Source organism: Phymastichus coffea, unplaced genomic scaffold (assembly GCF_024137745.1).
Source record: "Phymastichus coffea isolate CEN01 unplaced genomic scaffold, Cenicafe_Pcof_1.1 PCOF00142, whole genome shotgun sequence".
Classification (NCBI taxonomy): domain Eukaryota; kingdom Metazoa; phylum Arthropoda; class Insecta; order Hymenoptera; family Eulophidae; genus Phymastichus; species Phymastichus coffea.
In genome coordinates, this window is record NW_026706953.1 from 468,902 (window position 1) to 494,617 (window position 25,716).

Genomic DNA, 25,716 nt, shown 5'->3' on the forward strand with positions numbered 1-25,716 from the left:
TCGTTACATACACTGATGGGAGTCGAGAGGCAAACACTGAAACACCAACGTTCGGGCATTATTATCACGTCGCGTGAGGGCGCAGCGTGTGCGTACTGTCGCGTGTTGGTCGTTGCGGAGCTGAAAATCGGTGAGTGCGAGCCCAAGCTTTGAAGCTTAGCATAGCCGAGTTCTCTCGCTCGCTCCGTCTCTGTCTTGCTCGGAAAAGATAGTATGTGCACCGAGGTAATGGTGGAGGCACAAGAGAGCTAACAGCAACAGCATTTTACGCATCCCGCGCACCAGAGCTGGCAAATGGCGGGTGACAGCAGTGCTCGCGTGAACGAGGAGCGCGTTCGCCAAAAGTTCACGTTTAGCCTAGACAACTTTCCGGCTTGACTTAGTACTTCACCTTTGACCACATTACTCCTCTGCTCCATCTTGACCTGTGTGTCAGAAGAGCTTTACTATTCGACTCGTGCAGTACACCAATAGTAGAGTAGTAGTAAGTCTGACGAAGATAGTAGGATTGTGCGCGCTACCTCTTACACTGTCGCGCGCGCAAGATAATTGATATAACCTACAAAAATACGTACCCCGTTCCTCGAGAAAGAGAAGACAAGTGTCGAACTGGAAGTTCTGTGTGTTGTTCACCGAAACTGATAATCGACACCATCATCACTAGGCTGTGTTCATTCTTTTCTCTCGATCACTCGAGTGATTGGATCTCGGCGATCGGGACTGATCCGACTGTTTACATGTGTGAACGAGTCCGTGTGGTAAGTTCTTGAAATTTTTTTTTTTGACGCATGAGTTTTATTTACGTTTTGAATGTGTTTATTTGGTGGCTTTGACCATCAATGTGCCGAATTTTTCATTACGATCAATAATCGTAGGAAACGTGCACTTTAATTTACATGGGCGTGCGTTGCTGCAGTTTGTTATGGTTCAGCCACACCACGAGAGAAAGTGCGCGCGCGTATAATAGTAGTAGTAGTAACAGTAGCACCAGTAGTAGCAGTAGCACCAGTAGTAGCAGTAGTAATAGTAATAGTAATAGTAATAATAGAGTAGTAGTAAAGTAGTAGTAGCAGCAGTAATATAGTAGTAGTAATAATAGTCGTAGTAGTATTAGTAGTAGTAGGAATTCGAGAAAGACAAATATTTCATGCGAGGAGATACAGCTCATGAAAACCAGCTGTTATTATTATTCGCTGTGTTTATCTCGTATAATAGTTATGGTTCTGTCAAAACTTATATGCTATTGTGATTTTATTACTATCATTTTTTTTGTTTTTCACTAACGAAGAATCTCGCCTGTTTCTTGTGTTTATTTTTATAAGATGGCAGCCTTCGCGTAATAGCCAATTAATTTATAAACGTTTATATAGTTATTATTTTATACGAGATTGCAACTCTAAACAAGTTTCTGCAACTTAATAATTTCTACAGTGTTATCAATTATTTGTTACCGACGTTCTTCAGTTGTAAGAGTACCTTCGTACATTACTTTATTTGGAATAGTGAAAAAAATACTTTAATCCGAATGTAGTTGTACAGCCGATAGTTCAAGTGTATCCAAAACCACAAATTTTTTACAGTTGATGTTGCAACGTAACAACTTTGTGAGGACACAAGCCTTGGATAGACGCTACACCAAAACGTGACGGACCGCGCTCGTATATCATTTCGATCACATAAACGATATTTTCGAATGCTGCCCACACTCGCACTTTCTGTTATAAAAAAACTGAGCCACGAAAACAACACATAGCTACACACACGGTTTTTCACGTTGTTGCTGTTGTATTGCAGCTTTGTTTGCCGATGAATCATGTTTACAGGCGCGCAAAATTTTTTCGAAACGCTTGCACTTCTATTATGCTGCACGGTAACTGATAAGACAAAGGAAAGCCACACGGGCGAACTCGAAGCGCGCGGTGATAAAATTTCGCAGTTACTAGCTCGTTTGAAATTTTTGTAACACAGTGGAGAACAACAATAATTATCTCATTCTAGACACCCTTGATGTGAGAAAACCAACAGTAGCGGATCGAAAAAAAAACAGGGGGACGATAAGGTGTTTTCCATCATGCAAGCGGTGTTGGACTTTAGCTCTCTTCGAATATAATATGCGAGTTGCATAAGTGCGCGATGACAGTCGCTGGGCGTATATGAGACGAACAGCGTCGCAGCCAGATTACGACGATGTCGAATCGTGAGAATGCGTGCGAGACGCAGCAACAACGCCCCAAATCAGTTTTGGCGGATTGGAAAAAATACAATGAAGTTTATCTTTTCGTAATCAATGGCAGCTGCTCAAATAGCTACGAGGGTCACAACGATCTATCTGTTTAATTGTAACGCCAAGGCGTGTATTGAAAAGTACGTCCTGGTTTTTTGAAGGCAGGATATTCAAATTGAACCATGAAAACAAAAGTTTTCTTGTGGTCAGTGAGTTGTAATGTATTCAAAAGCGCGTGTGCTGTTCACTATTTCGTAATTTTTGTTATTCACAATACGAGCGAAGCCAGCCATCTGAAACTAGAGGCGCTTATGTATACATAGCGAAGAAAAATCATGATTGCGTCAGTAGCAGCTACGGATTCCCATTGATTAGAGCTTTGAATGAAGCTCGCAGTTCTCATGCATCGGATGCACGTGTCATTGCACTATCGACGTATTTTCGCGCTCGTCGACTCGGCTTGGCAAACAAGCTCTCGCGCGCGGCTTTGACAACCCAATAGAAATGATATCAATCTGACTTTCTGAGCCCACGTCGCAGCAGCAATCAGCTGACGATCGCACTCCATCTAGATCTGCTGAATCAAGAACAAACGAAGGTAATGCTTGCAAGCTCTCCGACACTTCGTTCGTCAATTCACGCTCTCCGTCTGACATGAAAAGCAGGATGAATCGCTGAATAAACAACATCTCGGGATAAAGTTGGCGTGCTAATACGCGAGCGAGCGAAAAAAAAGAATCATCCTACTTACTTATGTGTGTAGCTAGCGCGCGATTACGAATACGAAACGCCAGCTCATTAAGCTGATATCAATAGATAACACGTGACTTCTAGATACACGAAATTTTCCTGTAGCCGAAACGGATTTGAATTTTTATAATCTTTATCGGGCATTGTGAAATAACTATTCGCACTTTTACGAGATGTTTGAAGAGAAAAACGTGCGCTGAAAATTATATATAGCGTCAAGCATATTTTTTCGGAAGCAATACAAACACGCGCGCGCACGTATAAGAATTTTATAGCCACGTCGAAGGTAGCCTTGACCTATGCCAAATAATCGGTCACATCAGTCTTATAATAGATGACTCCATACGCGCACACACGCATTATACGATCATGCGTGATGTTGAACTCGAAGCTCTCACGAAATTCAAACTATTTCATCAGGCGACCTCCTTCCACCCCCCTCCTCATTCTCAGATAACAACGAAAAATACCTCTGATAATGATGGGCTTAGGTAGCTCTCTGCTGCTGCTGCTGCTGCTGCTGCTGCTGCTGCTACTACTGCTGCAACTTTTAACTGGGTTGTGCACGTGGGTTCGTTCTCAAAAATACCTTTTTTTTATTTGTTCCTGATAACGATGTTTTCAAAATATAACAATTGTGTTGTGCATTAAATGCGTGATACTAGGCGTTTGGCATCATTTTCTTTTCGCCTTCCTCTGTTTGTTATGGGCTATTCCGGAGATAAAGCGCGACGATTGCATTGAATAAAGTCTCGTGTGTGTATTTAATTTTTAATACAAAACGATTACTCGTTATGCCAGTCCAGTTCGATAGCATCCATCCAATTGTGGATATAAGAAGATTACTGTTTATCAATTTTCTCTTTCTTTTATTTTGTTTATTTTGTTTGTTTTGTTTTTGTTTTGTTTTTGCATTTGCCATGTTACTGCAAGCGTGTGATTGTACGAAATTTCACTTCTACGTTTCCGATGAATCATCGACGAGATCAATTTCTTTCGTATCGAAGGAAAAATCATGTATCAGATCAGATGCTTAAACACCGCTGAAAGTTTCAAAAGAATTTTTTTCCAACTAATTGCGCCCAATGCATACGATCGATTGTTCGTATGGCGCAACAGTGTTGAGCTGGAATTTCGGCTTCGACGATGTATTGCTTTTACATTGCGCTGGAAAAGTGTCACGGGAAATTTGCTAAAAATTACTAAACTTTTACTTGTTCGGTGTAAGCGGTAATAACAAAAGATTGTCTTACTTATTTTTCGCACGTGGGGTTCAGTGTGAGAAATGGAGAACGAATTGACTGCCGTTTAGACTTTGTTAGCAAAACACATTGAACAATGTGATAAAAATAAATATTATTAATAGTAAAAGTCTAAAGTAAACGGCTGTAGTGTGAATAACCGATCGTTGATTTGGATGTTGCAGCCTGAAAAAGCGAAGAGCAATGCAAGCCGAGCTAATGTATCGCAAAAGCATGCCGATGTCGGCGACGGCTGGAGTTGGGGCGGCAACGGCATCGCACCAAGTGGTGAAGCACGAAAGTCGTGATTCGCGCGAGACCATTCACTCGGGTCACTTCATGGTCTCGGATTTCGAGGCCGAAGCACAAGACGACGAAGATGAGCTTGCGGTGCCGGTGCCCGAAGAGGAAGCCGCTCGACTCGCCATCATAGCACCCGTCGGCTTCTCTCTCGAGCGATTTGTCTCCAGTTCCAACGCCGTTGACAAGAGCGCACAACAACTTAGTATCGAAACTTCTCTCAACAAACTCTTCCAGTGCATGTCGCTGGCCTACAGGTGAGCAGCAACCCGTTTACTTACTTATCAATAGATAGCTTGCCTTCAATACAGCCTTCCTTCTGTCAAACAATATTCAAATCATCTGCTGCTAATATTGCTATTGAATAATATTACCTGTGGATGATGATTCCGATCTTAATAGCACAGCTATATTACTCTAAAATTTATACCATTCTCTAAAATAACTAAATGAATATTGTCGGCTTATTGCTTTTTCATTGTACAAAGTTAGCGAATTCTGAAACGAACTCAATAAGCTATAAGTTTGGTAAATAAACATGCTTACCGATGATAAATTTTCTGATGTGTTTAAACATACGTCACAGTAATTATGTTGATTTAATTAAATAATTATTATTTAATCATAAACTTCGTCAGAAATAAATCGATGACCCATCGTAGATTTGAAATTGTAAAAGCATTTGCAATCTATAATCCGATAAAACGCATCATTTTATAAATATTTCTATTTTAAAAAAGTACTTTAATCTTGAAGAACTGAACTAAATGATACTGAATTGCAAAAACGACAATCATTTATGTTCATACTTCATCGAGTAACGTGACTTTCGTCCAAACACGTCAGTTGGGAAAAATTTAAATTTATTTCGAATGCAACAATTGGTTCGTTCTCACGTTACAAAGTCAAAACGACAAATCGCAATACTATATCAATTAACTTATTCAAACATCCTTATCGTCTGGCAGATAAGGGAAGCATTGCGCTTTTCTCCACAAGCTCTCTTGTTTCTTGTACAGATGAGTTAGCAATAATGTCTGATGACATACTCTCCAATACTGATATTATTAATCGATGCCTTTTGCACTGCAATCGCCGCTTTTCCTTTGCCGCTCGTTTGTCATTTTTAATTTTAATTTCTTTTTTTTTTTTTTTGTTAAAAAAATAAAGTTTAGTCCGATGTGTTCCATCGGACACTTGCAATCGCGCGTGAACTGGGATTGTTTGCACATTGCGAGCGTTGATTGCTCAGAACTGTCGCCTGGCTTCATAAGAACCAATTGAATTAATGAAAGTGAAAAGGCCTTCTAGGTCTAGAGTAGAGTCGCTCAGCAACACCACAATTAAAAGCCGCAATCCCCCCTCCCTCTCGTATTCGAGCACAATGGTGAGCCTCCGGGCTTCTCGACTTCTAAGCTTTCCGATGACAGAAAAACAGACCCACTGCTACTTCGTCGAGAAAAATTAGCTTGCGACGCGACGTGACATTTCAAACAGAAAAATAAATACTGATTCATCGTGGGCTTGCCTTGTCGTTCCAGTTTTAAGATATTTTTTTTATAGTTTGTTGAATCCGCGTAATTATAAGGTTGACCCAATGGTCAGCCAATATTAGGAATTATGGCGATCCGTGATTATTTTTGTTGATATCATATTTCTTTATGCTGAATATCTGCGTAGCTCTATTCATAGAACTATTTATATGGAAAATTATTCGCGTTTAAGTAATTGCGTGTTTATTCAATCGTATCCATTCTTACTGGATTATGATAATGTTATTATTCATTGGAATGCTCGCACAGTCTTCAACGGAACGTGACTGCGTTGCACCGCTGTTAACGTAATCGTTGATCTATCCCACACCAATCAGCCCCTTCACCATGCACGTATTTACGCTCGTTTCAAGTCTACTAATTATTTGAGGCCATTCGAGAGTACCGATTGCAGCTCGAAACTAGCTCTACGCACTGCCCCGTGCAAGATTGTCTCGAGCTAATCTTCGCCTGTCTCGTTATTTATATTCTTCAATTGGGTTTAACTAATGCCGTGATGAAATCGCTGCCGCCGAGTAAATGTACTTGCTATGAAAGACGAAAAGATTATTATCCACGAAAAACTTGTGTCCATTATTAAATATTGATTTTACGGCTGAAGACGCCACAATGACGCCGCGCATGAATTGTACGCGTCTAATATCAACAGCAAGACGCACGTGCGTTACGCACACGACAATTCCAAGGCTATCATCGAGTTCGCTTGATAATCGTTCGAGCGAAAGAAGTGTTTTCGGCGCTATCGAACGGAGGATTTGTTTCGCGTCAAATACGTTCTGACAATTTCTCAATAAAGCGATTCGACCTAGGTTTGTTTTACAACAGCGCTATTATATATTATCAACTCATTTATTTTACAACACTCGGAGTACTATTCATACGTGAATCATTCATTGCCAGTCTGTCGTGCTTCGATTCAGCTTCAACTTCATTTTTCTTTACAATGCCATTTCTGATAACCGAAAATTATAAACCTCGATTGACCGTTGGAGGCGTGTTGTTCAAACACTGTGACTTAAAATATTACGCTCATATTCTGGAGGTGTGTATTTATTGAAAAGATAGCAAATGCGGATCTGAAACATTATGAAGTCATGTCGCAGCCAAATAAAACTTGGTGGCGATTGATCATATGAACGTTCTGTGCTTTTAACATTTAAAAAAAAAATATTCAGACTAGGAAGTACGTAATTGATTGATCATTGCTACTATTTGAAAAACAAGAGTAGAATATATATATTTTAACAATTCCAACAAGCTAACGTTAGTCGTAAAAAATACAGACAATAACATCATTGTAAATTAAACCAATGGAGATAAAGTCATGTACAACAGTTTTTTGTAATTTTTTTTAATATGATGTATATGAACACTTTATAAATTATCATTTGTATTGTATAATAATAATAATTATTATGTAAATATTTTGAAAAACGTACGAACCATGTTAATATCATAAAAGTTAATTGTTAAATAGCTTAAACTGAGAGTTGTCAGTAATATTTAGTTTAATAAAGTATAGATGAGTTTTGTAAAATATTTTGAGTCTCTTTTACAATTCTATTAAAATTAGTAAAATGGATACCAATTGAAACTAATAAATAGCTCTACTGATGATGATTATGATTATAAACAATATAATAAGATAATATAATAAGATAATTTCTTCTATGCATCATAAATATTAAAGATTTTTTACGTTATTAATATAATCGTAAGACAGATGAAAATTACGCCTTTAATGGCACGACAAATAGCACCTCTTATCTGATACTCGCGTTTGCTTATCATGTCACAAGACGAAACAACGCTTTTTCCTGAAATTGATGAAAATTTTTAACGAAGAAAGTATTCTTAGCTCAACAAAAAGTTCCGATAAAGTTGAATAATTTTTTAATCTGACTGAGTCGATATTATTTATTATAGTTTCTTTTAATACATAATAATATAGATTTGCAAATGGTATTATGCCTAACTTAATCTTATTATTTTTAAAATCCAAATCAAGTTATTCTTGCGATTCGTTATTGTACAAATCGTTCTAATGTAGATATCCATCGACATTTTTTATCATTATATAGTCGGAATAAGTTTTTGCTCTTATAAGTTCCGAAATCTTGATTGTACAGCTAACATGTTATCTAATTTTTTTATATATAAATATAAATTAACCTATTTGTGATTCCGATTGTGAAAATACATGAAAGAAAAGTTAGTATAAGAACATCTTATTCCTTGTGACTTGTATAAACTCAGTTTTTGTATTTTTTCAAACGATTTGTTTACAATAAATTTAATTAATGATTATGGATTAAACAAATATAGAAGAATCAATTGTGGGAATGAAAGTGTTACAAAAGAAAGCTCTTAAAGAGTTATTATCAATATTTGTCGTTTATGATTGTAAAACATTAATTTTTTACGTAGCATCTTAAACAATCTATTTTCAATTTTTAGAACCAATACTTTTATAAAAAAAGAAAACAATACATGGAGCTACTCTTGCTATTTCTAAACAGTAGCATTATGTCAATTCTTATAATTAGTCAAAGTATTGAAATGATGGAGACAAAGTACTATATATATAGTAAAAAGCATCTCGATTACGAACAATCTCTTTTTTTAACTATCTAGTCAGATTGTACGTTCTTTAAAAATTCGTTAGTTCACAACAACAAGCTTATATTAGGTCAAAGATGAGAAACCTTAATAAAACTGTAAATTTATCACTGTAACGTCAAAAATTTCCTCAAGCTAACTTTGAATATTACGTGGTCCGTCAAGTTTTTAATTGAATACATTCAATGGTTTAAAATATGGAAACAAAACATTTTGACTTTACTAATAGAAATAGTTTCTCATTTAGTTCATTACCTAATTCTGAAAAACTGCACATGTATATAAATCATTGAAAAATTCATGTGTGAGTTGTGCATACTATTAAAGTGCTACAAAATATTTTCTCATTGCTTATCGTCTATTTTCCCCTTTAACTTTTAAAAAATTTTGCTAAACAATTTTATGATACACTTGAATCTTATCTGTTTGTTTTTATTTGTCCAGCTTATTCTTGAAATATTTTTCTATTTGTTTGATAATTTTGACAGTTTAAAAAATGTAAAAATAAATAGCCGCAAGATTCTTTTCAAATAAATAGTTTCTTTGGTCTATAATGTTATGCATCTGTCATCTATGCGAATAGTCCTGAAATATATGTACAAGTAGCAGAACTTCGATTAACGAAAAAAGCATTATAACGTTCTCTGTTTGTACACAAGTTTGCAAAGATTGATAATTAATAGAGAGTAATTTATGTCAACATCCCGTGAAATGATCATTAAAAAGCGGGATTTTATATCTGAGAAAATTATAATCAGTGCTTTATTACGTAGGTCAAGAAAAGTCTTGTTAATATTTCTTATTACCATCATAAATTGACGCTCTGCGGAAAATTACGGAAATGATTTGTGCGCGAGCATATCAAGTGCTTGCGATAACGTAATATTAATCAAGTATATTTCCTAGATGGTCGCAACCTCTGAAACAAACGATTTGTCGTAAACAATAAACTGAAACTATTAATCACATAAGATTCACGAAAATCCGATTGCGAATATTTTAGTTAATTCCGCAATTATCACGATGGTGATTCAACGCATGTACTCACGCAAATTGAGCGCGTTTCATTATTTTTGGCTATGTAAAATAAGTCGAAAAAACCGTGGCATATCAAGAACAAAAAATTTTTCACTTGTTCCAGACAGAAACTGACGTCGCCTAAATGGAATCGCTTTAAAGGTATTCGCTTGCGATGGAAGGACAAAATTCGTCTGAACAACGTCATATGGCGATGTTGGCACATGCAATGTAAGTTTGTATCGTTTTAAATCTCTTGCACTCATATATGCCAGCGCAGATAAAAGAATTATCACCTTTAGCGACTTTTAACTGGGATCTCTTGGTAATAAATGTTAATGCGTCGCGCTTAGCGTTTATAAGGAGGACTGAACGTTTTTTCGCTCAATCATTGGTTAACGCTTTGAGGGCGTGTGGAAAACGTTTGCTCTGCCTTTCCAATCTGCGTCACAACATATACATACGTACACGTGGTTATATGTCAAAAGCGCCGACTGGTAATGAACTCTAAATGACCGATTACGTTGATCATTAATGAATTTTTTAATTAGTTTATTCCAAGTGATGTTACTTAATGGAATGTTATTGTATACGTGGCTTTTCTTACATATTAATTAAACAAATGTTTTAAAAAGTATGTTTTAAAAAATACACAATTTCAAATTATTTCCATGATATCTATTTATTAGATAGGAGCAAGAGATAAATTTAGCAAATTAGTTAGCGATTTTTCTACGTAAGATAGACTAACAAAAATTAAGTTTTAACTTTAAATACTTTTTACTTATTAAAAATTATGCGATCGTTAAAAGTAATGCGTTAAAAAAATAGATCTCGCGTACAATATTATTCATTAATATTTAAATGTATTTAAAATGTAAATTTAAAAAGTAAAATGAAAATCGTTTACGTGTAGAACATTATTTTTATTAATTAACAAAAAGCATCATAAGTAGAAATTTTGAATCACAATTCTGGCAAATAAATTAATTATGTGTAGAATTAATTTACGTACAATCTTTCAAAGCATTATTTATGTAGAATAGTAGTTTGCTCGTGTATAATAATACGTATTCAATAATTAATGTGTCCAATGAGTAAAAAAAAATTAAAGTGTACAATGTGATATGTAGAATATTCGTTTCAATTAGATTCTAATTAATTTATGTGTAGAAAATAAAGGTGTCCAATAATTTTGCACTTTTTAATAAATATTATTTTATTTATGTGTTCAAATTAATCGTCATTGTGTTCAATAATATTCTTATTGAATAAAATCGTGTAGAATCGGTAAAGGTACGAAACAGATCCAGTCTTGGTGTATAATTCGAAAAATAATTGAGATTTTTGTTCAAATCAATCTTTGCTATTTTTGTTGTCATTCAAACATGTTTTCATTGAAAAAGCGGTCAAAGAAAAATTCCACCGACAAAGCTTTCGAATTGCGCGTAGCGTGGTAAGAGAAAAATCTATATTATCTACAAGAATGAGCAATAAATTCAAAAAGATTCTAACAAAATTTGAGAAAGAGCATATCACAGGAAACGTGGAAAGTCGACGTAAAGGACAAATATCCCAATTATAAATAGCATCGCATAACTTGGTTTGCCTGCCTGTCCTTATAGTGAATTGTTGAAAGTATTGATAAATGTGTAAATTCTTTTATGCCTTGGCAAATACTGAAGCATTGTGTCATGAAAATGAAAGTTATATCACACCATAATGATCTCAGGATCAGCAAAAATGTGGTTATTTATAAAAGTGTGCATGGCTTCTAAATCCACATTACTACCTGATATTTAAAACTTTACACTAAATATTAAGGTAACTAAATGATTTGCACTGGCTTTCAAGTTTTACAAAGTATTGACTGTCGATGCTATATGTATATATTTCTTCCGTATTCGCAAGCACGACAATAATGAAAGTCAAAGATAAAGAAAAGGCGTAATAAACCGAAGGTGTGCGCACTCGCGCACATGTAAAAAGAAGAATAAGCAAACACAAGGATTAAACTCGTCACGTGAGAATCTCGTGGCTGATCGCTTTTTTTGCGCCCCTCCCTCCCCCCATTATCGCCGATATATAGAAGGCCCGCGTTTACTCGTCGTATCGCTCGTGAGTCTCGCATGCATAACGCTGCCACCTCATCTTCAGTTCGGCGCGCGACATTACCCTGGCGGCTTCGGTTCTTTCTCTTCGTTTCGTTTGATATTTTTTCATATGTTGGCTCAACGCACAGTTTATTAAGCTTACGAAGTTCGGGGATCGGACCATTTTTTCTTTCTTTCTTTTTGTATTTTTCCCTTGTTTGCAAATCGCGACTCGAGAAGCCGATTTTGACAATTCAACTGGCGGCGAAAAGCTTGGCGCGTGGGAGTCTCGTGATTTGACTTTTGCACCGCGCCGGGCAGATATACCGAACGGTTACTAGCGGTCAACGACTGAGGCTTGCTGCGGCATCTGCTGCTGGAGATACGAGGTTTCACAAACGTTATTTTAACATTGCCATCAAATTTGTTCGAACTGATAGTTTCAATAACGTTAATTGTTTATCTGTTGTTTAGATTTTTTTTTTCATACCTCCGAAGTCTTATAAAAGTGTCGCCCTTACGGGCCAATTTTGAAAATTGCTCCCACACCGCGCAAAATGCGTCGTCGAAAAGTCGGCATCGGGACAGCCAGCCCGAAAATCACCACGAAACAGCGCAAGTTTCGCGTTGAGGGTAGTTAGTTAACTGCCACTCGAGTAGGAACAGTACTCACTCGAACACTATTTTTTTCACTCTTTCATCAAGTGGCAATACACGAATCGGACTTGATGGTTTATTAAAATAAAAACGTTAGTACATTGAATCCAATAATTCATGCTTTGTTGGTTTTTATCGAATACGCATTTGTCAATATCGAGAATTTGATTTTCCAAGTGACTCGTACATGATCGTTTCCTTCGTTATTTTTCAGTCATACTAAGGCAGAACACACTAGTGTGCCAATTCGCATCTCCACTTGACGTAGACACGCATAATAAGCCCGAGGTAAGCTACCAACATCATATCTGAAGCGCGGATCGTCACAGCTTTTAACTTTTTTTCCCGACAAATAAATTATTTAGATAACGGAAATTGACGGCACATTGCGAGCTGTGCGCCTATGAAAAGATAAACGAAGCGCGTCGTGTGAGTGAACGATTGAAAATGTATTTCTGAGCTGATACGAAGAGATTATAGGCGGAAAGAAAAACTAAATAATATATATAAGGCTACGTGAAAATCTAAGTGAGTATAACTAGCCAGAGTTCAGTTGTTTTTTTTTCGTTTATCGCAGGCCGTCGTCTTGGAGGGTAAATACTGGAAACGAAAACTCGCCGCCGTCACAGCTGAATACAAGAAATGGCGCATGTTCTACCGGAACAAAATCCTCGGCTGGACGAACAAAGATGGCATGGATATGGTAAGTGTATGGGCATTTCATTGCGCTCTCTCAGTTTCCCCATTTGCATTGCTAAGTTGATTGAACCAGCGAGGGAACTAATAAATTGTAAAATATCCCAAGCAACTACGGCTATTGCATAATGCAGCCAGGTTTATTGCTAAATGATCGCCATACGTGTACTTTACTTATATCGAACGCTCTCTCCACCAGATTCTCTCATATTCACGCAGTATCAATCCGATTATAATTATACGCCGAGAGAGAAAGAGCGATCGTTAAGAGCTAAAAGCTATTTTACGATATAGCGATTTTTACGATCTGGCACAGCTTGATTTGCCGTAGAAATTATGAAAATATATAGTAATAAGTAGAGCTGATGATGCAATATATTATAATTATTTTCTCACATCCAAGCCCAGTTACTATGATATGCAATACAGCGGCTGTAAATAAATGCTAGTTGTTGTTTGTTTACATTACTGCTTTCAAAGCAGAGTACGCATTGAGGTTGAAATAATCGACCATCTTTTCAGTTGGAATCGATGGACACTCTGGAATGGTGCGGCGGTCCGAGCAGCGTGGGAATGTATGGGAGCGGCTTGGGCAACTCGTCAGGCGGAGTATGCGGCACCCCAGGAGATGGTGTGCACAGCATGATGGTTGACGAGGATTACATGGAGCTCATGACCGACACACTTTTCTCAACCATCAGCTCCAATCAGCCACTTTATTTTCCCGATCCACGTGAAATCGGTTAGTCTTGCAATCCTCCCCATATCCTCCATCAATTTATCTTTATTCGTTTTCTTAGCACTGATTTAGAGTGTCTTTGAAAAAACAATCATTATTTACGTCAACGATGATCAATGCTTTCAGCGCGAGGAGCTAGCCTTGCTGATTTCATACAACCGAGTTTAGGACCTTTGCAACCAAATTTAGACGACTTCATCGACACGTTGGAGCCACTTCAAGGTAATTCTTCAAAACAAAAAAAAACTTGTTGATTACATAAATTATCTTCATTTTGTGAAATACTTAAAGCAATAAAATTGCGAAATAACTTATTAGTAAAAGAAAATAATAAAAAGAAAAACTTGGACTGAAAAAATAACGATGTATACATAAATTTTTACGTTACGATCTAGCAAAGTTGCATATAAGATTAGATCATTGAAAGTAGCCTAGTAAACGTAGACCATCGCCGATAAAATGCGCGTGAGACAAAGTAAAATGCAAATGCGAAACAGTGAAAGGATTAATAGACTTCCAGTCAATATTCATGAGCTAGTGGCTAGGAAGAAGAGTATGAGAGGGCTTGGCTTTGACTGAAAGAGAGCGTTTACATGTTTTAGAGTTCCTAAGCTCGCGGCTACCACCGGTGCCCGAGGAGGACGTCTTCCACGGAACTTCGCTGAGTAATAACTACCCAGAGTTGGACCTAATGAATCAAGTGGCTTCAGGCAATACTTCGGCCATCACCGACTCTTCGGTCATGCAAGCTGCTGCTGCTGCTAATCAACAACAATCCATGCAGACGGACGACGCGAGCGTCGCTTTGCAAAACCTCCAGTATACTGCCAAGATTTACACGCAAACACAGAATGATGCCGCCAATGTCTTCAGGAGTAATGTGTAAGATATCTCTGACATTTGTAAAAAGCTCGAACAAGAAGTGAGATTTGTTTTCTTTTTTGCACGTTTGCAATATCTGCCGTGTTGGTGAATGATGCAATGTTGAAACGTGATTTCGAGCAGCTTTGGAGATTAATAGAAAAAGTACAAAGTCATTTCATCATTAAAATGTGATTAAAAGCAATCCGGAAGAGATTACACTGCTGTAAGAATGTATTCATTAAGTCATTCTTTTCTTTTTCAGTAATGTTAATGACAACTTCAATTCGTTGCAACAAAACTACGCTCAACAAATGCAACAGCAGCAGCCACAACCTGCCTCTCAACCAGTCAGAGAGAAACAGCCACGGCAAAGTAGGGCTGCATTACGTTCGAGTCGTCTAGCCCAGCAGCAACAGCAGCAGCAACAACAGCAGCAACAACAGCAAACATATCAGACTGTGCAGCAGCAGCAGCAACAGCAACATTTGTCGTATCAAACTCAACAAAGGAATTATCCTATGGAAATTCAAACGACTCCGATCGTTACGCCCAACAACCAAATGCAGCTTGCTATAGCCGAACAAACTAGTCAGCATGTTCAATCTCTTATGAACCAGCATCAACAAAACTTCGTTCCTTCGGAGACGCAGCAAGCTCAACCAGTTCAGAAACAACTCAAATCCAGTTTGCCGAATAAACCTTATAATAAAGTATCCAACACGGGTTACAAGTTTCAACCACCACCTCCTACATTCAATGCTCAGCAATGTAAATTCACTACTAATAATATTAAGGTAACTATTTTATATAAAGTATATATTTGATTATTAAATTCGTAGAAAAATACAAAATTCTATGGTAATTTTTTTTATTACAAGAATTTAAAGACTTGATCAAACCAAATCTTATTTCTTTAACCTTTAATTTTAACAAAGTATTTAACATGGCATCCTTTTACATATTTAGGTAATGGAACTAATATACTATATTTAAACACTTCCAGATGTACATTGTAGGAAGTCAATAATGTATGAACAAATTTCACAGTTTAGTATATGTAATAAGTATTCGATTCTGAGCGGAAGCGTATTTTTTTTCTACTTAATTTTCTCAGCAGAACAATTCTTTACCCCTTGTATAGCGGGCATTGCCATAAGACGTGATTTAAGTTTCCGTCATTCATCGCATTGTGCGCATTCTAGACTGTAGTTTATTTTGACTAGCCAATAAAGCTGTTAGGATATAGTGATTGAATTTACATCTGGTTATAAAAATTATGAAACTACGAGAGTATCTTGATTTATGGAACCAGGGTTTAGGAGAGTCTTTATAATGTAGTTTGAAGTAGTTTTTTCCGTTACATTTACTTTCTTCTAGGCACAATTAGTTTATGTTAGAATATAATAATATCATTTTTAAATGTCGAATAGAAATATATTCGGAATAATGATGACTTGGGAGGTGTTCTGATTATATAGGATTTGTCAATAGTATCGGTAACTTCGATATCTAGAATATCAGTATGCGAAGGAAACCGTATAAATTTTATTAATTTTGATGGAGTTTTAGCAGTTATGGAATTATAAATGTTTTTAATTAGGAATATGTAATAGTTGATTTTGACATTTATTTTAACAGAGTTTAAACTATAATCTGCATTGAGAGTCTATGATTATTGCAAAATTTAAGTTGAGATTTTGTTCTATCCGTTGCAACGATTTAAATATGGCCAGACTTTCTGTGGTGAATATAGATGAATTTATTGAAATAGCTTAATCCATATATGTATAATTTGGATAATAACAAGCAGAGCTTAGTGATTTATTTTCTACTTTGCTTCCGTCTGTATGGAGAGAAAGAGAGTTTGTTTCATTGAGAAAATCGTTTAACAATTGATTTGGATCTTTGCTTTCTTTTTATTCTGGTTCTAAGCGAGTAATAATGTTAATGCTAATGATAATCATGACAGTAAATATTGAAAGTTTTATAGCATTAGATACTTAGATTTATGATTTCGTTGATACAATCATGTAGAAACCAGAGTGGATTATTGTTTTTTTATTTTTTCCTCTATTGCTTACGTTGTCTTGCTGGTCATTGTTTTCTTCTTTTTTATTCTTCAACTATGACTCCACACAAAGAAAAATATCTAACTCTTTAAATGGCTTAGGAAGATTATTTTCACGTTTATTGATGCTCCGAGCAGTATATTATTCATATCCAATATATTATTCTTAACGATTTAGCGTTGACATTGTTTATGTGAGCTATTTTGAAAGCTTATAAATTTTATATTTTATATCTCATTTTCACTTTCTGTTTTAATGCTTTCACTGAGAATTAGCTTATTACTACATTTATGCATTTCTCCAAAGTTTTTGAGAGATATTTTTTTTTCATTTTCGTCAATTTTGTTTTCCTTGTTCTACTGGTTATTATTGGATTTTTAGATTCGTCTGAGAATACAGTTTATTGTTTATATGTATTTTTTTATAAAGTTGACAAATTAGACGAAACTAATTGGCTTGGAGTCGTTAAAAATAACTTTGCTTGGCTGGAGATCGTTTTTCATTTGTTGCATCTTTTCTTCAATGTTTACTTCAACTATAATTTTTGTTTGCGTTAATAGCTGGTTTGATTACTCTTTTCACGTTTGGCTTACTAGAATTTATATTATTGCTGTGACAAGAAGATATTCGATGCTAAGTTGGACGTTGACTGTAGAATTTTCCATGGTAAATGTGATCACGATAGGAGTGATGTTAGAACCTATTCTATTTGAATAATTTTTTTTTCTTTGATTTTTTTTTTGAGATATCATTATTGTTCTTTCAAGTATCAGACGTGTTAGTGCAGTCCTAGCAATGTATCCTTCCATTTTTCAAATAAAACCCTTGAGAAAATCCGTACTCGTGTATACGAAGTAATCCATACCATCGTATTTAAGTTTAAATACCGCAAGTAATATTGGAATGTCTTTAAATTTAATTTACACCTGTTTTCTCGAGCTTGGCACGTACTCGTATCCTGTTTGAAAGATGCTAGCTTTCATTGTGGTGACTGTAGAATCTTTGTTTACTTTTCGACTATCAAAAATTTGTTTAAAGTATTGGTTGGGTATGATTGGCGATACATTCGAGAAAACGATTCTTATATAATTTGTAACCAATGGTCTGATAAAAGCTTTGTTTTTCTTTCATCTCTAAAAATTCGTAGCTTTTCGTAAAATCGTCAACTAAACTTTTGTTTAAGAAATATAGACATTCTCTATTCTTTGAAACTTTAGATGAAACTAAATGTTCATAGGTATGACAATATCACCGATAGCAACAGTATAATCTATCAAGGTTAAGTAACACATTATCAAACCTTGATTTCTCAAGTATCTAAGATTTTGAGCAACAATTGCGTAACTAGAATTTTCGAAGGTTTGGAAACTAACCGTTAGAAATTGTTTTTGTTGAAACGATTTTCCAGATGCTAAGAAATTTCCTCGATTTCCTCTCCAGATACTGAAGGTATCCCGTTTTCTTCTAAATCATTTATGATTATTCACGCCTACACTCGTCTTCATGTCCAACATGTTGGGCCGGAGCCCGTACTTGATAAGCAAATGTGGCTCAATAGATGTAATACGGAGTGAATTTGAAATCGACGAATACTCAACAAAAACTGAATTCTGTAATAATAGCTTGTCAAATAATTAGTACTCAAAGTTACAAGGCTAAAGCTTTATACAAAGTCAATATAAACAAATAATTAATTAATTGCAATTTACTGAAACGTATCATCCTAATAATCGGCAGTGAGCCAGTTGAAATTTCAGTCAATCGCATCTATGTCATACGAAGAGCTAATCAAGAATATGACGCGCAACTCACCACCACAATCATTCTAAGTAAATGCGTTTGATTTATCGAAGGTACTGCCAATGCAGCAACAGCCGGTGGTCGCAGTGACGGCTCCACAGCCGGTGCAACCGCATGTGCTTTTGCAGTGTAAATCGTCGATTCCAACCGATCTTACTGCGCCAGCCCTACATCCGACCAAACTGTTGCCGCGACCTAGCGCTCAAGCACCTGTCGAGGTTAAGGAGGAAGTCTTTGCCGTGCCAAAAGTAAGCCTTTTTTGATGCTTTGTTGATTTTTCTTATGTGCTTTTTTTATTTAAGATTTTTTGATAGTTATTGAAACGGCATTGTTAATTTATATAGTCAACGCGCTTCACCATTTTTAAACTTGTTATCGTGTGTAACTTCTTCTTTTAGTATCAAATGAAAGTAAGAAACAGATCTCGAAGTAGCTCGTCGTTATCAGCCCCAAGAATGCACCCACCACCTTTAGTATCAGCTGTCAGCGATCCAGCATTAAACTTGAATAGCAACGTTCTTCTCGCACACTTACTCACTAACAGTAAGACGCATGCTTCCTTCTATGCGGATTTGATTATTTCAGTAATCATATAGGTACAATAACTTTCGTTTATCTTCAGATTCATCGAATTTATACACAGTAAGCTCCGGTCCTGATAAAGTGTCTGCTCAACCTGTTGGCGTTAAACACATTTTGCCAATGTTACCGTCAACTATGGCATGTAGTACACAAATTACTCATACCACTCACCATATCACTACTCCTATCGCGGTGCAAACGATGCACAACACCGCTAATGTACAAAATCAAGCTCAACAGGTACGATATTTCTTATTGGACTTTTTTATCTTGAATCTAGTACTATTCCAAAATACTATATTTTTATATTGCTATAGTCGGGTTCCAGTCAGTCGATTCTGTTGAATACAAGTCAACCGACACACCAATCCCAAAGCAGCAATCCAAACTCGCCAAAGGACGGCTCAAACGCACATAGTCCACAGGGTCTTAGTCCGAGTCCATTACACAGTCCAATGAGCATTGGCAGTCCTTTATCTCCTAGTCGAGGTTACGTCAAAGGTGATCCAGAGCGTGGGCAGTACAAAGAACAGCGTCGTGTCGGGCACATACATGCCGAGCAAAAACGCCGGTATAATATAAAAAACGGATTTGACATGCTTTACAGTCTTATACCGCAGCTTAGTCAGAATCCCAACACGAAAATGAGTAAAGCGGCAATGTTGCAAAAAGGCGCCGAATATATACGTTTACTTCGATCTGAAAGACATCAGTTAAAGGATGAAATGGACAAATTGAGGTCGCAAATAGATTCATTAAATGCATCAATAAGGTACATTTTATTCCTTCTTGTCTTTAAAACGTTTTTAAAGTCTTCGATGACAGATGATTGATTTGTCAAGTGGTAATCGAATACTTTTTTCCTTATTTTAGTAATTGCCAAGCAATGTTACCTGCCACTGGAGCTCCAGTTTCTAGACAGAGAACGAATAAAATGAAAGAAATGTACGACGAATATGTTAGAACCAGAACTCGAGAGAATTGGAAATTTTGGATCGTATCCTTTTGAACAAACATAAACAACTATATTCCATCATAAAGGTTGTATATTTTTTGAACATATTCACTCGTCACATTGAAATTTCCATAACATTTTGCACAGTTTAGTATATTGTTGGAACCTTTGATGGTGTCTTTCAATTCTTCTGTATCAACAGCAAGTTTAGAAGATTTATACAGAACAACGATACTTTGGGTAGAGCAGCATTGTTCATTAGTAGATCTTAGACCAGGTATATTTTTATAAGATTTCATTCAAAAAAAGCTTGAGTATTGAAAATTAAAAAAATATCATTTGTTTACAGCTGTTCTCAATTCGTTGAGGTATCTATGTACAGCTACGGATATTCTCAATGATCCGTCTCGTCTACCAGAAGAAGCTCTCGCAGCCGTGAATCAAAGTGAACGGCAAAAGTCAATACAGTGAGAACGATTTCAATTAATGTGTGCATTACTATGATAAGTAAGAATTCGTGAAGGGCACGAATACTTAAATAATTTAATAGCTTTTCCATTGTTGGAAAAATTTCAAGAGCACCTAAAAAAAATTGAAGTGCAAGACTTGGATTTTTTATTTTTATCGGCTATCAAGAAAAACATAGCTTTGTGACTAGATAATTCTTTATTTTTTTCATATTATGACGTATTCTTATTTATAAAAACAAAAATTTAATTTCAAAACTTTGTGAGTATTCTGCCCAACACTTGCCTAACAATTTACATTATATGAGAGTAGAAAGCTAACAAAGAATAGAAAATCATTCCACATTTTAATTAAAATCTTCATCTTTGACGATTCACTCTCAAATTAAAAATTTGTTTGCACAAAGTCAATCTAAGAAACCAGGTTACCAGAGGACTGAAGAAAATATTTTTATAAATTTTAACACTAAATTATGTGTAAGCAAGTGACTTGTTACATGCAAGCAGCAAAATATATTATAAACAAGCTTGCAGAAAATAATCTGTTATTTAGTGTGTTAAAGTTGATAACTTAATTTTTGCGGTTTCGTACAAGGCATTGAAGATTTTACAATACGGTGGAGGCGTAAGTTTTGCAAATAATTTTTTAGATAAAATTGTTGTTATGTTTATGAGAGCATGATGTACATGCTAAAAAAAAACTTTATGAATGCGACCGATATTACACTTGAATTGAAGTTTAGTTTGTTATATCGCGTAGAGTAGTATAGACCTACCTTTTTTCAATTAATCAGTTCTAGAGATTATTTGTATTTGCGGGTTCGATATGGGATAAACCATAGGACTGTGCCTGTATGGAGTAAAATGATATTTACAAGACAAATAGCTACAATAAAGCTTGTTATACACATTCTACTCACAAATTATACGTATGTTGAATCGACGATGTTATGTAATACGAGATTTTATTATGAAATTTCATGTGATAATGTAAAAAAATCTTATTGCAGTTCAATTTTTAGATAGATTATAATTGTAAAAAACTTTTGTACGTCACCAAATGTCATTATTGTTAATAAATATTATCGAAAGCTTGATTTAAACCCGTAGTATTTTATTTACCTCGTATTTATTTAATATATTAAAATTGGTGCAAACTATAATTTGAATTCGAAAATTAAACACCATTTGTCGGGCTGTTTCAGATAAATTTATTTTCCGATTTTTCAATTTTCAACAGCTTAATGTATTACAAATTACATCACTTAAAGAGACTATAAAAATAGTCTTAATAAACCTAATATATTCCATTAATTTAATTATATATGCATCTCAATTCTTGTTTAAGTAAATAATAATAAAATGTAATCTAAATTTATAACACTATTGATATACACTCTTAAATAAATATGAAATAAATTACAATATTTTTTCTCTATAATAAACTATTTAAATTATTAAGAGTCTCAATAGTGATAAATTCTTACCATAAATATTTGTTTTATAATATTCATAATACACAAGAACTTTATATGTGACTAAATGTTGAATGACTATTATGATGACAAAATATACTGTGTAAATAAATAAGACCATGTACAGAATGAAAAACTCCAAATTGCCATTCCTTCAGAAAAAACTTAGGACTTCATTTTTTCAACTTTCTTCTTTCAATAAAGTTGAAGTTTCTTCTTCTTTCAACTTTTGGAATTCCTCTACGATTATTTTTTCTGAAACAAAATTAATTAAAATTTAAATAACATAATTTCTATTCCTGTAGGTAAATTTTACTTGATTGAATTGCAAGTTCCACAATCAATTTCAAAATATTTTAGTAACTTTATACAACAATGTATGTTTATTACAAATATTTGTTTACATATTGAAATGAAAATAATATTAAGAAAATAGTTTTATGAACACCTAACACAATTAAACAAAGATGCTGCAAGTTATCAAATTACAAAAGTTCTTATAGAGTATCATGTATTTTACATAAACAATTAAACCATTAAAAATTACATTAAATACCTTCTTCTGTAACTGGTTCTACAGGATGTTCACTGTTGATAAATTTCTTAATATTGTCAGCAGTACCTTCAAGAACTTCATAATTTTTAGTTACAGCTAATTCAGTTAATTCTTCTTCAAATATTTTCATAAGTTTGTCTTGTACATCTTTGTCAGAAGATACGCCAAATCTTCGTTCATTAAGTAATTCTTGTCGCTTTTCGCGCATTCGCAGCTTACATCTCTGAAAAGATTATATGCATTACATTTACAATAAAAATTTTCACCGATATATTTTCAAATATATATTTTCATAGAATATAATTACAATTTGCAAAATAAATTTGAAATGATTTATAAGTAGCTTGATAAAAATTACTAACAAAAGCTTCGAAGTAAATAAAAGTTTCTAACCTGCCGTAAGTCTTCACGTAACTTTACCAAGTCGCTTTTCTTGTTACAGCATTGAGTTTTCACACTTTTTTTTACAAGAGTTGCTGACGTTGTGGTAGACATTGTTAATTTTTATTCTAGTGAAGATTAATGTGTTAATATTTTATTTTCAAATATTTACAAATATTTTTAAGTTGTTTCTGAACCGAATATTCAGCGTCTTCTGATGTTTACATGCAATGACCTGTAGCGGCTCCGTAATTCTGCGTATCGATATATATATTTATAGTAACCCATGTGTGTATAGCAATATCATTTTCTTTTATTAAGGCTTGATAAACAAAGCATAATGTAATAATGTCAAGTTTCTCACATTATTTAAAATAATTATTAATAATACAAAATACTGATACTGATAGTAATATCAGATAAAGATTTTCACTCTATATAGATATTTCACTATATATAGATTGACAAACATTTATGAAGTTGAAAGACGAAAATCAATCAAATTCCACACCACCATTATAGTAGCAGCTAGTTGCTTTTTTGATTAACCCTTTAACTGTATGTATATGTACAGTAAAGGATTAGCGATTCCATTCGATTTCGATGAAGATTTCGAGAATCGATTATTTTCACGATTCTTCAGATTATCGATTCCAAAGCATTTGATTCCATTCGAATCGAAAGTGAAACTAATATACTATTTGACTGGCAACACGAAAAACAGCCACCATCATTGGAGTTGGAAAAGTTCGCATTTTACATACAGTAATGTAAGCAGCGAGAATATGATTATTGTGTTTGACTCGCTTGGATGAAGAAAATTGTTGATATACTGAAGCGAAAAAATTTGAAGACATTCCTTAGATGGTCAACTTTCTTACAGTGTTTAAAAAAAATCAATACGTACTTTTGTTTGTTCAAAAAAAATTACAACTTTAAACGACAAAATGTAGATGTAAGCTGTTTAATGAATTAAAAAAATCCAATATATATTAATGCTACATTGTTTATAAGTATCCCAAGAATGTGCATATCAGTTTTGAAGTTTTAATATTTATTAAAAAAAGATAAGATTGTAAGATTGATTTAGTAAATTGGCGTTGCGCCGCGGCACCGATTTTGATTAACATTTTCGTTAACGACGCTTGAACCGCATACCTAACTGTTATTTTTAACGCGGTAATCGCTTCATAATTCCAGAAGCTTCATTTTGTCAAAGTTTCATGGAAATTTGATTGTTGGATCTATCTTATTTTTATACAAACAACATGAAATTTTGCTTTTTAAGGGAAAATGCAGTGGAAATAATATTTGTTCACTTTTGAACTAATAAATAGATCTAACAATCAGAATTTCATGAAACTTTGACAAAATAAAACTTCTGGAATTATAAAGCGATTACAATGTTAAAGTTAATAGTCAGGTACGTGATTCAAGCATTATAACGAAAATGTTAATAAAAATCAGTCTCGCGACGCAACGGCAATTCACTAAAGCAATCATACAATTTTTTTTAATAAATATTAAAACTTCAAAGCTGATATGCACGTTATTAGGATATTTATAAACAATGTAGCATTAATATATTTTGGTTTTTTTCAAATTCATAAAACAGTTTTATCGTTTAAAGTTGTAATTTTTTTTGGACAATCAAAAGTACGTATTGATTTCCTACAAAGACTGTAAGAAAGTTGACCATCTAAGGAATGTCTCCAAATTTTTTCACTTCAGTATATCAACAATCCTTTTCGCTAGTAAGCGAGCCAAACACAGTGATCTGAAATGGGAAAAAAGATTGTCTGTGTCTGACAAAACAATCAAAAATACCAACGGGAGTCTCTTTCTTAGCCCTTCTAGTGAAACAAAAACATCATCTAGAAATCGCAGCTGATCCTGTTTGTAAATAATCGGCGAAAAACTTTTTTTTATCATTATTTTAATTTTATTGATTTTTCTTTCAGTTTAAGATGTGAAAATAAATTCCCACTGCAAATAATATTACTCATTATTTATGGATATCATTAAATATAGATCCATTGACAACAGTGAATAGAAAATTAAGCAACAGTTAATGATTAACAATTAATAATCGCAGTGATGAAAACTAGTTTGTCACTATATTTCAGTACAATAATCTGAACATAAAAATAAAACTTTCAATCAAAACAGAAATGTTTACGTTTTGAAACGGAATAAATGCGACTTCTCATTCTCATTGATATATAGTTCCTCGCGGATAAAATGAGAAGTGAGATAAATTAAGAAGTGAGTATCGTTATGATTCAAATACAATGACCTTTCATCCAGATCATAAATGTAGTTACGAAGAGAATAGAAGCAAAGTATGTAGACCTTGCGGTAAAAAAATAAATTTTGGTTCGAAATTAGCTAACTTCTTCAAAATAACCGGAGCTCTTGAAAGTTTAATACAAAAGCATCTTTATAAAAACTATAGTATCAAATATGACAAGTTTCCAACGAGCATGTGCACTACATATCGTTTGACTTTGGTGGAGCATAGAAAAAATAATTACAAGGGATCTCGTCCGGATATAAATTAAAATATATTATTTACAAATTAAAATTACGAGAGTAAGCAACAATGTGACCAGGAAATATATGATTGAAAATAATAAAAACAATAATTATTAAATGGTTTACTGGTAGAAATTGACGCA

The 25,716-nt window shown here is 34.5% G+C and overlaps 2 protein-coding genes across 4 annotated transcripts; one reads left to right on the forward strand and one right to left on the reverse strand.

Moving 5' to 3' along the window:
• Positions 1-28: 28 nt before the first annotated feature.
• On the forward strand, positions 29-21,717 carry LOC131672090 (MLX-interacting protein). 3 transcript variants are annotated; one of them, XM_058949040.1, is made up of 16 exons: positions 29-758; positions 4,401-4,772; positions 9,829-9,935; positions 12,669-12,742; positions 13,032-13,157; positions 13,673-13,892; positions 14,016-14,111; positions 14,492-14,771; positions 15,016-15,547; positions 18,676-18,870; positions 19,021-19,165; positions 19,245-19,444; positions 19,522-19,976; positions 20,078-20,201; positions 20,307-20,436; positions 20,509-21,717. In XM_058949040.1, exons 2-16 carry the CDS (start codon positions 4,420-4,422, stop codon positions 20,628-20,630), a joined length of 3,159 nt encoding a protein of 1,052 aa, XP_058805023.1. In that variant the 5' UTR covers positions 29-758; positions 4,401-4,419; the 3' UTR covers positions 20,631-21,717. The 3 variants fall into 3 exon arrangements, with proteins under 3 accessions (XP_058805023.1, XP_058805024.1, XP_058805025.1); XM_058949041.1 differs by lacking the exons at positions 29-758; positions 4,401-4,772; positions 9,829-9,935 and adding exons at positions 11,835-12,186; positions 12,272-12,546; XM_058949042.1 differs by lacking the exons at positions 29-758; positions 4,401-4,772; positions 9,829-9,935 and adding an exon at positions 11,835-12,186.
• Positions 21,718-21,868: 151 nt separating this feature from the next.
• LOC131672092 (uncharacterized) lies at positions 21,869-23,577 on the reverse strand. The gene is made up of 3 exons (XM_058949045.1): positions 23,051-23,577; positions 22,658-22,880; positions 21,869-22,356 (listed from the first exon to the last, which is right to left on the reverse strand). The coding sequence occupies exons 1-3, from the start codon at positions 23,150-23,152 to the stop codon at positions 22,283-22,285; spliced, it is 399 nt and encodes a 132-aa protein (XP_058805028.1). The 5' UTR covers positions 23,153-23,577; the 3' UTR covers positions 21,869-22,282.
• Between the last annotated feature and the right edge of the window lie 2,139 nt (positions 23,578-25,716).